Source organism: Anas acuta, chromosome 19 (genome assembly GCF_963932015.1).
Source record: "Anas acuta chromosome 19, bAnaAcu1.1, whole genome shotgun sequence".
In the NCBI taxonomy this organism is placed as follows: Eukaryota; Metazoa; Chordata; class Aves; order Anseriformes; family Anatidae; genus Anas; species Anas acuta.
Genome location: NC_088997.1, coordinates 11239195 through 11252697, shown reverse-complemented (window position 1 = coordinate 11252697; position 13503 = coordinate 11239195). Strand labels below are relative to the sequence as shown.

The window sequence follows — 13503 nt, the reverse complement described above, 5'->3', positions numbered from 1 at the left end:
AAACTCACTTCTACTATCATCATCACCCTGACAGATACTATTATAGCTTTAAGACACATTAAAGACTGAAGGCATCTTTGGTCTATGGACAAACAGCTGTGGGAGATCATTTATGAGAAAAACCCCTCAATTTGCTCAAGTACCAGAGTTCACCTAGACACAGAGACTCTTCCCTGGGTTACTTTAGTAGATTCACATATAGCTCCTCCATACATTGCTCCTCCAAGCAACAAAGTGCAGGAGTCCCAGCTCTTCTGGGAATTCATAGAATAAGATGTCTGATCACTCACACACTGCATACCTGCTGTAACCGTCTGACTTCCTCTTGTTTCTCCTGCAGGACTAGCAGCGCTTCCTTGTGTTCGGCTTCCAGCTGCTGCCTTCGCTCAGCCACATCTCTCATGTGCTGCAGAACAATTCACAGACAGTTTAAAGGCAATGTTACTGAAATAATGTCCTATGTCCTGCCATGAGCCATGGAGTTAAAACATGGTCTGTATCTCACAGAGGAGAAAGAAATTCTTGCCACAAGCCAGAGCAACACAAAGAGAATCTTAAAATCAGTGATGACCACCTTATATTCCCCTTCCACCCAAATCCCTGCAGCAGCCTTTCCCAAGTCCCTCTGCTCCCTTCGGAAGGCCATGTCACAGGATCCTGCATGGCAGAACCCCCAGCAGAAGCACCAAATCTAAAGAACAGACAAAAAAAAAAAAAAGCGAAGAGACAACCTCTGCCATCCAAAAACAGCACTAAGCATCTGGACAGTCCTTCCAGCCTACTGACCTTCAACACCTGCTCTAGATTCTCCAGCTTGGTTTGAAGTCCTTGATTTGTCTGAATTACTGAATCCCGTTCCTTAGTAACCAAAACAACCTGCAACTTCAGGTCAGCATTCTCAGATTCAACCTGAAGAGAAAGGATTGGCAATTAGCACATATAGCCATAGGTATTTGTTATATAAAGAATGGAGGACAATTTATTTCCATACGCTATTTTACAGACCTGCTTCTTACTTGTAACACCAAAATCATCAACCTCCTCTCCCTCTGTCTTCCATTCAGAACAAATACTGCCGTATTTACACGCACATGCCATTTCTCCTACTAGTTTCTCTTTAGCAGGGGGGAAGGAATTGGGATAAGAAGAGGTTATTTACTGAAGAGATACAAACAAAACACACAAGCTCTGAGAGCTTTTTTTTTTTTTTAATTCTATATAGTGGGATTAGTGGGATTAACCACAGAGAACTGTGCAGAAAGACACAATAACCTGCTGAAACTGCATTTACCTCCTCCACTTACTATAGGAGGTTCCAGTAATGTATTTTGTTTCTGTAGCACACTATGGATTGATGACCACTTGCAATGCAGATTACCAAGTAAAGAAAAATCCTTCCAATTAGAACAAACAATTGCTAAATATGTTGGAAGACCTATGCACGGTGGCAACATGATGACTCTTAGTTCATCTCAGAAAGTTTTACGGAAGGTAATGCTCCATCTGACAAACAAAAACACTGCTTTTTACCTGTCCTGCCCATCCAGCCTTCTCATTCAGCTGCAAGTTCTCTTCAGCCAGTCGTGCATTTTCACTCTGTATCTCCTGCAGCTGGATCTCCTGTCCAGAAACAGCAGGTGTTACCATTCCAAGGTCCTCAGACTAACTCCCCCACCTTTTTCTGCATGACTTCATTGTTCCTGTTGACTGATGGTTCAGGATGCTGGCAGGATACTGCTTGAGCAGTGGAAGGTAACAGTGTGCAGCACTGCTCAGGCAGATACCAGCCCCATCTCAGATGGTCTCGTAAGTTGCTTTTCTCATTTATATAGCCTCAAACCTCAGAATAAGAAAGACATTTCCTTGTCTACTTCTGTCTAGAACTCTATCTCTACCGACAATTCATCAAGTTTCACTGCTGGTTCAAGACTGCAGTCTTCTCTACAAATTTCAGTGGAGGAAGAAGAATTTTATGTCTCTGAGCAGGCAGGAAGCCATGGACACTTACTGAGTTATGCAAGTCTAGTCCACCTACAGCCCTTACAGCATCAGAGGAATTTGAGAGTTTCATAATTACAAGTGACTCCACAGAGACACACGCACATACATACATTCCCCCACCACACAGTTTTAAGGAAACATTTTCACATTTTCTGGATATTCCAAGAGCTAATACCCTGTACTGGAGAGTCTCAATCCCAGTCTTTCAAGGTGACTTGGTCCCTTCTTGATCTCAAAAATCTGCTAACAACATATAACAACAATCTTATTCCCTAAACACTCCATACTTACCCAAACAGTGAGCTATGCATCATGGACATGTAGAACTGACATCTGAGCAAGAGGCAAAACAACTATTCAAAGGGTCATCACCCTTTGACGAAACTATACATTGTGGCAGTCATTAATACCACCAGAGTTGCTCAGCAAGGTAGAAACAGAAGGGAGAAATCTGGATGCTGTGATATGACCTGCAAAACCTCCATGAAATGGAAAAGAGGCAAGGTTCCATCCAAAAAAAAAAAGAAGCACAAGAAAATTATGTGCAATTACTTTCTCAAGATGCAGAAATTTTTGATGTTTGCCTGGAGTACATGTGAAAATAGAAAGCATCTCCCCAGACTTGCAAAGGCTATGGAGTTTCATCCAGTGATTTATGTAGCTTTATCCAACCCACAACTAGCTGAAGGACTAAATAAAAAATTCCAGCTCCAAGGGCTGAAGCCCAGAATTTGTGACACCGTTCAAGAAGATGACTGGCAACTCATTACTGCAATAAATAAACAGAACCCAAGACAACCACACAACAACCTAAAATCTTATTCTACCATTAGATTCACAACACTAGGCAATGAGAACACTTACGAGTTCTTTGCATCTTTTATGTTTTTTCCTCACTTCATGCTCAAGGTTTTCACATTTTTTGCGCTTTTTCTTGAGTTCAAATTCCTGCACAAAACAAGAATAAATAGATCACTAAGTCCATGTTCTTACAGTGCAGAACAAATTCAGGCTCTGCTTCTCAGACCCAATGCTATATTAGCTTTTCCCATTTTCTTAAGAAAAACTCTTTTTTACAAATATAAATAACATTTTTTCCCATTTTCTTAAGAAAAACTCTTTTTTACAAATATAAATAACATATAAACCTAGGGAGATTTTTCAAATAACATTGTAAACCAAAAAACATTTTAAATAAAACAGCTCTTTCTCAACCCTTTCAACTTCTGGAAACAGTTCTCTATTTCCCATCTGCAAAGATTGTCCTTATTTGTGTAGGATAGGATGAAGGACAAGATGTGAGGAACAAGAATAAAAAAGTTGTGCAGAATATGAAGCCTGAAACAACAGCTGTGCTAAACTAGCTCTTTTTCTAATCCAGTTGACATCTAACAAACAGCAGACATCATCTGGTTATGTACCTTTATCTATAGTTACTTGCGATCACTCTTGGTTCCGAAGATAGAAAAGAATGGCTAAACTTCACTGTGAACTGTCCTAGTTTGCCAGAATAATTCACAAGGGCCATATTCCTCACAACATCTGTCCCAAGTTAGTCACATCTGTTTCCCAGTTCAGATAAGACTAAACTAAACACATCACAGAATCTATTGGCATGGTTTCCTCTCATTTTAGTCTGATACATTCCCCCACCAGCTCACGTAAGATGCAGCACAATACCAGGAGATGTCTCCCAGAAGCACTCTCAATGCAGAGATAGCCTTTGCAGGTTGTGCCTACAAAAGACTTCAGTCCCCCAAACCTCTGCCTGGATCCTATGGATGAAAACCACAAGAAAGCAGTGCACTCCTTCACCTAAAACCAGACTGGTTTTATTCTGGAAGGGAAGTGCCAATATGCACAGACCCCTCTTGCACCCACAGACAGGGCAACAACTCACCAGCTGCTGAATCTGTTGGCTGCTCTCTGGGTCTGTTATTGCATTTCTAGGAGGGAAATTTTCATGTCCTTCAGAGGCAATGCCCAATGGTAGCACACCTGGTTCCACCTGGAAAGCAAGTAAGATATCAGAGAGCTCAGGGACAGTCAGGAGAACAGAGCCCACCTCACAACACATGTGCTAAGGGAGAAGACGCTCTCCTGGCCGTACCACCTAAGACAGAAACATCCCACATGAAAACTTCTGACCTTCTCCAGAATTTATGATTAGAAAGGTTGATGTCATCAGGGATCAGCCAGCTACCAGAGAGAGACGTGTTGGACAGGTTCTGGAGCCCAGTGCCACTCAGACCAGCTTGACTAAACCACCCATCTGCAATGGTGGATTTGAGGAAGTTCTCAGGTTTAAGCTCCCCTTCGTGCCTCATCTGAAGTTTCAATGAGAGGCATCAGCAACACCTTCCATGGCCTTCTCCAAAGCAATAAACAGAGGAGGAAGATGATCAGATGGGAGGACAAAACCCTCATAAACTTGAGAAAGTAGAAATCAGTGAAGATCTCAGAATACAAGAAAATCAGTCAAAAACAACTTCAGAAGAACCACTAAAAACACAGGAAAAAATCTATTATTTATGGCCTAGTGACAAAGTTTCACAAGCAACTTTATTACACACCTCAGGAATTTCTAAGCTGTTTTATTTTTGTTTGTTTGTTTGTTTTTTACCTGTTTTGTGCACAAGTTTCTAACGGAATACCCTTTAATTTGGGCTACAAACACACCTTTAATCCTCTAAATTTTCACTCTCAACTGATATCTGACCTGGCATTGTCTGGTCAGAGTAATCCCTGACAGGAGGGTAAGGTGTGAGGTAAACTGAAGAAAGAGGGCAACATTTAAATATTGAATTTAAAGTTGTTTTTGATAAATGGTTTTAGAGACAGGAGATTGTGATCATCAAATCCAACTTGTACGGTGAAGAAGCAGGAGGACTTTGTGACTCCATCTCAGCCTCTAACCTTCATCCGTCTGCCATCAGAACTGGAATTTCTCATTTCACTTTGAGCATCTACAGTCTGAGGGATCTGTGACAGATCTATGTTATTAAGTCTGAGCTCCCTTTATAGTCAGTTATTAAGAGAATATCCCAGCACTACACCTGCTGTCTCTTATCTATTTCAGACTTGAAACTCTGGTTTTAAATACAACTATATTCATGGCTCCACTGCTGAAACCCAGGAAACTATGAGACTACAAGCCTGGGCTATCAAAGCTTTCAGATTTTCTGCTACAGAGCTGGTGCTTGAAATTGGAAAAATCCTGAAACCACCATCCCGCAGCAAGGCTCACAGATATTAGCACCCCTGGAACAAGGGTGACATTGGTCTGGCAGATCAAGACCCAACCAGTGGCTGGAAATCCTGAGATCCTCTACCCAGGCCATGGTGCCTTACAAGCCCCAGCACTCAGAAGCCTTCAAATGTTTTGTAAAAACATTATTTTTGCCAGTGGAACCATCCTTTGGGACTAAGGTAACTAACTAAACCCCTCAGTCTCACTTGGAACTTGAAAGGCTTTCGGTTAATATTTAGCTCTGGGATACCCACGTGTTGAGATTTTTATTTTTAAACTATCTGGCACATACTAAGTTTCAAATCTATATTCTCCCCACCCACACAAAAATTTTGCTTCCTCACAAACTGAAAACATTGCACGTTAGTCAGCTTTAATGAAGTAACGTCCCAAGGAACGCTAGTGGATATACCACCTAAGGTTTGATACCTACTGTACCAGTAACATGCACTATGCTTAAGAAGCCATCCTCTCACAAACAAATATACAAAGCAAATCTGCTTGCTTGTAAACATTTTTCATTAAAATGATAAATAAAATGATGAAATTCCTAATTACAGCCAACCTACAAAATTTAGAAAATTAAATTTGCCTGCTTGGACCTAATTTCCTCCCAAGAACAAAGACAATCCCCCCAGCCACATGCTATTGTGGCTGCTATTATATACTGCTATTTTTCTGTAGAACCCAGACTCATCACCACATCAGACAACTGGTAAATGAGACTGGCACACACCATGAAGAGAGCTGTGATTTCGAGCTGTGCCACCTCATTCACGGCAGAGCCTGGAAGATGCTCAGTGAATTCAGGTGTAAGTATTCTGTTCAGCAAAACAGTTAAAAATAACCAGAGAAAAGCTGCTTTCCACCCTCGAAGCTATCCACAGCGTGCACCTACATTGGCAGAGCCAATTGAGACAGCACGGTGGGGCTGCACAGCTGATGAGACATCCAGGATGTATTGGTTTAAGTCAAGCATACAACAGGCACAGAGATATCCGTGCTTTGGCAAATGAGCAGAATGTTTGAAGCAAGCAATAAAGTAAATTAAAAATGTTGTAGGCTGTCTAGAAAGCTCTGTCCTTGGCATCCAGGAAGCATCACTGCAATCCTGCCCCTAAATCATGTTCCGTGATTTAGCTGTGGTCCCTTCCCTCAGCTGTGCCAGGGCAGCTCTGCACAATACCACACAGAGCTGGACCAGAAAACTGATGCAGGTTACAGAAAAAGATGGAAGGAAGGCTGTGGATGCTAGGCCACTTTTAACTCTGATCTGTTCTCTAGTCCCTAACACTTCACTGCAGCAGTACAACTGAAGGGGTAGCGGGGACATGCAGTGGGGGACAGGAGGCTGTTTAAGCTGGCACTGTCAATGAGAGAAATCCCTCTTAAATTATGATTGGACTTAACAGAGATAAGCATCATTTCTAATCCCTAAAGAAGTAGAGAAATCAGCAGGAAAACAGAGAAAAGGGATTTTCCAATGACAGTTAGAAACAAAGCTTGTTCTTTACACCCTGAGGAAGTTCTTTGAAAGTCATGGAATACAGCCCTGATGCACTGTGCCAGGGAGAGAGACAGAAGAGTGGAATTATTTATTTTAACTTCAGTAAGTGGGATTACTGCCCCAAGGGCTAACTCCATTCTCAATGCTGCACCACTGTGCCCACATGAACATAGCCCACTGAGCCCAGGGTATTCTGTGCTACAGTTTCAGCTGTGAGACTGGCGATAGTTCCTTACTCCCTGCTAATTACTGCTATCAGACTTAGTCTTCTTGTTATTTTTGAGAGAGAAAATCTTTTGACAATGAGGACAGACTCCCCTGAATCAGAGAAATGAAGAGCAGATGTGCGGAAGGATAAAATGCATGTTCTCTCTCATGAGAAGAATCTGACAGAATCTGGAGGATCAATTTAACATCAAGGTACAGAAGGGCTGTCCAAGGATGATAACAGCAGAGCAGGACCAAAAAAAAAAAAAAAGAAAGAAAGACAGACAAGCCTGTACATCCATCCCCACATCCCCATCACGGAAGAGTTTAGGCGGTGAGGGCTCACCATGGCAGAAATTTCAAACTGTGAGGAACAGAACTGAGGATCTGTATCAAACTGAACTGTCTGATAGAAGAAATGTGGAGACCAGTAAAATAAATGGTAACAAATCACCAAGATTAGACAAAATTCAACCAAGAGTGCATGAACTGAATCTCTCATTTCAGTAGTAACTGAGTAAGGACATGTACTGATTCACTTCTCTGACACTGCCTTAATAAAAATTGCTGGTAAAATATCAAGTTTTAAAAGTATTTCAGTGGTGATCTGGGAAAAAAGAGACTAGCACATTTGACATCTGTTCCCGGCAAACCCATAGGAAACAAAGATTAAGCAAGTATTTAAAACAAACAAACAAACAAACAAAAACTTCCTCCTACACTCCCAAATCTGTAAAATGAGTGAGGATCAGTAGGTACAGTTTGCTTGGGTACTCTGCTACAGTTCTTTTAAAGGTTTCTGCAGACACTAAGCCACCAAAGGATGGGGGAAGGTTTTCTCTCAGGTAAATATTTGGTAAAAATAAGAAGACTAATGGAGAAGCAGCAGGAACTGTGCTGCCCAAGAACTGATGCTGCATTGACACAAACGGTGAAAAGAGTCTCATGACACTGGGAGATTACAGCGTGGCATTACAGAAATGATGTTTTAATAGAACCCAAAGCTTACACAAACAGGCAAGGAGATGTATTAGGAAAGGGAGAGAAAACTTCATTATGTCGCTCTATAAATCAGTGACAGCCTCTGGGATACTGCATGCTGCGGTGCTTCCCCCAACACAAAAACAGTAGAGAAAATGTACAAAGAAAGGAGACAAAGATGATCAACGCTGAGTAATGAAAGAGGCTAGAACCCACCAGTACAGAAACAAAAAGTGGCTGGAGGAATACAGGAGAAAGGTCACAAGTCACTTGGAAAAGATGAACACTAAATGAATATTCAGTGCATTCAGTACAACCGCGGGGCAATACACGCGAGCAGCTGGCAGTTCAGAGCAGCCGCTCCTCACACAGACTCCGGGCGCGAAATTCCGCCCCAGGACACTGCGGGTACTGAAAAATTCAATCAGAAATCGGGGGAAGCCCCAGCAGATAAATCCACCAGGTGGCGGAGGACCCCGCGGTGCCATCCCCGGCTCGGCCCGGCCTCCTCCTGCCGCGGCCCCGGGCCCGGGCCCCCCGACGGGCCGAGCCCGTTTGCCGGCCCCGGCCTCGCCCGCGGAGCGTCTCTCTCGCCCCCGCAGCCGCCAGGAAGCGCCGCTGCCCACAGCGGGCCCGCGGGCAGCAGGGCCCCGCCGCGGAGGCCCCAGCAGAGGGGCCGGGCCGGGCCGGGTCGGGCCGCGCTCAGCCGCCCCGGCCCAGCGGCACCGGGCCGCGCCGCGGGGCAGCTGCTGCCCGGCGGAGCCCCGGACCCGCCCCGGGCCCCGTTCGTCGCTCCCCGGCCCGGCGCGGGTGGCCGCGGGAGGCCCGGCCTTACCTGCCGGCGGCGCGGCGCGGCGGGGATTTAGCGGGGCCGTACCACTGCGGCCGCGGGGGGGCGGCCCGGACCCTGCTCAGCGCGGCCTGGGCGTGAGGCGAAGCCCGGGGGGCAAAGGCCCGGAGCTGAAGGGCGCTCTGCTCCACCGCCACGGAGCCCTCGAATGGGGGGGGGCTGCCGGCAGCGGCCACCGTCCCCTTGCTAGGCGACGCTTGGTGCTTGGGCAGGCCACTTTGAAAACTAGCACAGCCAACGTTGAGTGCAGCGCTCATGTGCTCTTTGCAGGCTTCCTGAGAACATTGTTTAATTCAGTAACGAAATCACAAGACTTTTCGCTTGCTGACCCACTTGTCTCACCTTCCTGTGTGCTTCCACTCTTAGCGCTGGGTCTCCCGAGCGGGCCTCCTTTGGTAGAGGTGAGTCTTTGATGCAGGTATTTAGTGTTGCTCCCAGGCAGGTGGTGGCACTTGGCAAAGAGCTGCCTGAACTGGTTTTAGAGGAACGCAGGCACTCCTTGAAATTCTTCAGAGCAATCTGTCTCTGCAGCCGCAGCACTTCTTTCTGGGACTCCCGCAGCAGCCGATCAAACTCAACAACGTTTAGGCAGCAAGGGTCATCCTGCAGAAAACGCAAACCCAGCAGTGTATCACTGCCAAGCTTGAAAAGGTGGAGCAGGTCACGGTGGTGATTTCACACACAAACTGCAAAAGTGTTACCAAATAACTACCAGCAAAAACAGGTAATGCAGTACACAAAGATTTTAGTTTCCTGCATCTCCAAAGCCTCAAAAACAGTCATTTTGCATCCCTTATTTCAATATGTTATTTCTCCCACAGATGAAAACTAGCCTGTAATGCTTCTACAAGTATCCCAGTGCAAAGCTATACTAAAAAGGGCCTAGCGTGTGTTTTCTAAGTGTTTGCCAGCAGAGAGCGTGTCAGGATAATAAAATCTCATTTCCCCGCAAAACAAGAGCCTCGGCTGGTTCCCTTTATTGTGAGCGCTGGCATTCTCTGCAGCCCTATGCATGCATGGTGGGTTAGGTTTTTAAATGCTAGGAATAATGAAGAATATCTGAGACTTGTTAAGTTCTAACTCAGGATGTTGTTGTTTATTTTTTTAAACATTCTTGATTTCTAACCTCATCAGAGAGGGATAGATGGGCTACTATCTTCAGCACAAGTGGTCGCTCTGGACCTACAGCCAGCAGCTTTTAAAGGAAACCAGTGCAAATTTTATTCTCACAAAAAAAAAAAAAAAAGGTGTGCATGTATCACCAGTTTTGTTAATTCTTCACAGGTTTTTACAGATTTCAGGAAGCTGAAAAAACATGTACCTGCATGTCTGTACATACATACAAAAGCTGGTTATGAAAACCTGTCTTTACAAATACACTGCTGAAGGAGACATTGCTCATTCCCCTGGAAACCTCCTAAGCCAGTGAATTCAATACATAATTGGTATCCAAGACAAATTTAATCTGCTTCCCTGTTCACTTCTTATACACCCTAAAAATAGTGTGTGCTTCGCAAATGCAATTTTAGTCAAAAAACGTAATTGCTCTCAAGCTACAAGGGGGAAACTGAGGCACCATTAATGGGAACTGGTTACAGATTTAAGAAGCAAGCAGCTGGGCCCTCCCATGTACATGCTATCAGGGTATAGTTCTTTAAACAAAATTGACTGTGGCTGCAAAAAACTCCCTTCCCCCACCAAAAAAAAAAAAGAAAGAAAAAAAAAAAAAGGCAGCTATTATCAACAGAAAGCCTCCACAGCCTGGGGAACAAGGGAGTAGAAAAAACCTCAGATTTCCCCTCATATTATGCATGTTCCCTGCAGCTGCCTTGCCATTCCCTGAAATTCCTTGTTTCCAAGAATCTCCACTGCAAGAAATTGAAGTCTGCTGAGAGCTGGTGCTAGGGCTTGGTTGGAAACCCATCACTGGAGAATGATCTCAGGAAATCATTTTATCCTGAGAGCCCTAATTTTGCAAAACAAGGGCAATGCTTTTGCAGTCCGGTGTGCAGGTTGTCTTGCCAGTGGAAAGGAACTGAGCAGATCCATTTCATAGCTACTGAAGAATTTGTGCGGAATTAAGTATGCTAGATTAAAATTGATTTGGTTACAAACTCTGAGCATGCACATAATATCTCTGCATATAAACCCCTTCACTGGCATAATGCATTTTGCATGCTACAGACAGATTAGGTGAATTTTGAATTTTAACTAGCTGAGAATTAAAATTTAATGAGCAGTTTGCTTGGAAGAGAAATGGGAAAAACAAGATCAGATGGAATGATTTTATCTCCAGCAATTTTTCTCTGCAGATTCCCTGCTCATCTATTGGTGCCCTCCATTGCTGGTACCTTGGCAGGTTAAACAGGTGGTTCTATCTTCCCAGCCAGTGTTGTCACCCAGGCCGTAGCAAGGCAGAAGCTGAAATCAACCCTGAGGATTACACCAATGTGTATTTCCTTGGCCATTAACGAGTCTTGCTCTCCTGTCTTTGTCACATTCTTCTGTAGTTTGTTACTTTCCTATCCCTGGCAGATTCAGGTTGGTTGCTCAGCATTCTCTGCTGTGAAAATCAGACAGCTTTGATAGGCTGTTCCTGCTTCTGTGGGGGTTGCAGCAAGCAGTCAGGAGGACATGAAGGAAATTTGTTCTCAATGAGACTGTAGGACACATGCAGACCTGGATAACTTTCTCCTGTTTAATTTAATGCCAGAAGGGATCACTGGGGCAGCTCTTTACAAAGAGCAAACACCACCCAATTATTCTTGTCCTGACTAGACCTACATTAGGGAAAAAGGAAAAATCTACCTGCAAACATGCAGTTAAAGCAAACATATGGAGAGCTCAGGGAATGAAATAAAGCTGCTTTCAGCAAGGAAGTATTTGTCACCTCAGTATTACTGTAGGTAGAGTAAGTAGAAATGCAAGTATTCTTTCAGCTCAGCTGGGTGCAAGAACATAGCACTGCACTTGACCACAACCATATTGGTGAAAAAGAGAGAATGAGAGTTTGTTAACCGACCTACACCAAAAGTTTCCAGCTTAGGAACAAAAGACATACCTGATATGCGCAGAACAGATTGCTCTAGTCATCTTGAGTGAGAACTGTTTTATCTAGCTTCATATGTCTGCAGAGGCTCCTTTCAGAGCCATTGCAGAGAATAGGTGCTTCGAGGGAATGACACATCCAAGCAGTTTTTAGATACCTCAGGATGAGCTGAATTAACCGTTTTATCTCATCAGTTATTTCAGCAAGTTATGTGCTAGTGCTAAAGGGAACGCAGGCAACCAGCCTTGTTGTAGGCATCAGCACTGTAGATGGTTTCATGGACACAAACCCTCATCTTGGAATTTGTATCCACAAATATGCACTACTGTGGCTGTAAGCACTCAGAAAGCTGCAGTTGAGGACATGAGATTCAGAGTGGTTATTGGGAATGTGCTCAGCTGGTTTACTTTTTAAAGGAATGTCTTAAAAGGAAGTCCTGCTTCTACATCTCACTTGAAGTTTAGCGCTGTGAAAGGTCATCCTGTATCTGTGGCTTCTTGGGGGCTTTCCAGGGGGAGACTTTTAGGTCACTGCTGAAAATGGCAGCACAGACCCACGAATTCATGAAGTGAGAATTGGAGTATCCCCCAACATACTGTTCTGGAGGGGTCTGGACCCCATCTTGGCCACACACTTACCCAACTTCTCCCATACCAACTCACACATCAAATGCTCTGTTTTCAGTCTGTCCTTCTCACACTGCTGGAGCGTGGTTCCCAGCATTGTTACTGCACTGTTTTTACCCAGCCACTGCATGATGTCCCAGAAGTTTCTCACCTTCCCTGCAATGAGCTTAGCCTGCAGCTCCCGGCACTCCTGCTGCAGAGCTTCAATCTGCTTGTCTTTCGCCAGGAGAGCACTGGCTTGCTCTGTCAGGTCCTTGGCACGCTGGCAGGCAAATGCTTTTTTACACAGCTCCAGGCTGGAACCCTTTAGAGGCACCGGAGCAGTTACCTATACCAGAGAGAGCAGCAAGAGAGAAAGCCACATACATTGGTGTTGATCAACTACCACCCCAACTACCATCAGGCAGCCTAGCCCCAAAAGGGGAGAACAAGAGGTGTATGGAAAGACAGACGGGAGAACAAGAGGTGTATAGAAAAGTGGGAGGAAAGAGGAAAGGCTTCTTAGAGAATTGGATCAGAGAGGAGGTGGGAGGGAGAAGGTGCTCAGCAGACTGGGCCAATGCATGTATAGTCAGCACAGAGGGCTGCAGACAGGGCAGCAGCAGCTGTGGGGAGGAGAAAGCCAGAATAAAGGCTGAAAGATAAGAGAGGACAGCAGAAAGGAGAGGAGGGTGGCAGGAAAGATGAGCATGGGAGCAAGAGTGAAGGCAGCCAAGGCAGCAAGAGAAATGGGGCTTTTATGGAATCCTTGAAAGGCAAGGGGGAAGAGCTTCAGCATGCATGGGTGGAAAATACAGGCAAAGGGGAGTGGCAAGAGAGAGCCCAGTCAGGGCCAGCACAGCTGGGGGAAGATGGGATGTTCAGCCGAAGAAGCAGTTCAGCTTCACGCACTCCCTTGGAAGGGAGGGAAGAGCAAGAGTGGGAAGTTGTGGGGGACTACAAGGGGAGTAAAGGGGATGGGCAAAAGGCTGGGCACAGCCTCTGAGTAGAGGTCCTGTGCAGGGCATGATGCTGCCCAGCTGCAGTCTCCCC

At 44.9% G+C, this 13503-nt stretch overlaps 1 protein-coding gene across 9 annotated transcripts in view; it reads right to left on the bottom strand.

Annotated features, from left to right (window-relative positions):
• TSPOAP1 (TSPO associated protein 1) overlaps positions 1–13503 on the bottom strand; it is a 68623-nt gene that overhangs the window by 38191 nt on the left and 16929 nt on the right. For 8 of the 9 annotated variants that reach the window (XR_011089044.1, XM_068656356.1, XM_068656350.1 and 5 more), the window contains exons 4-10: positions 12623–12799; positions 9139–9399; positions 3902–4009; positions 2866–2949; positions 1531–1620; positions 787–909; positions 302–406 (exon numbers count right to left, since the gene is read on the bottom strand). Coding sequence is in view for 8 of the 9 variants with exons in the window: in XM_068656356.1 (XP_068512457.1) it covers positions 302–406; positions 787–909; positions 1531–1620; positions 2866–2949; positions 3902–4009; positions 9139–9399; positions 12623–12799 (948 nt within the window). In the remaining variant the exon portion in view is untranslated. Of the gene's footprint in view, positions 1–301; positions 407–786; positions 910–1530; positions 1621–2865; positions 2950–3901; positions 4010–8781; positions 8805–9138; positions 9400–12622; positions 12800–13503 lie in introns of those variants that run through there. The other variant, XM_068656358.1, reaches the window with a different exon arrangement.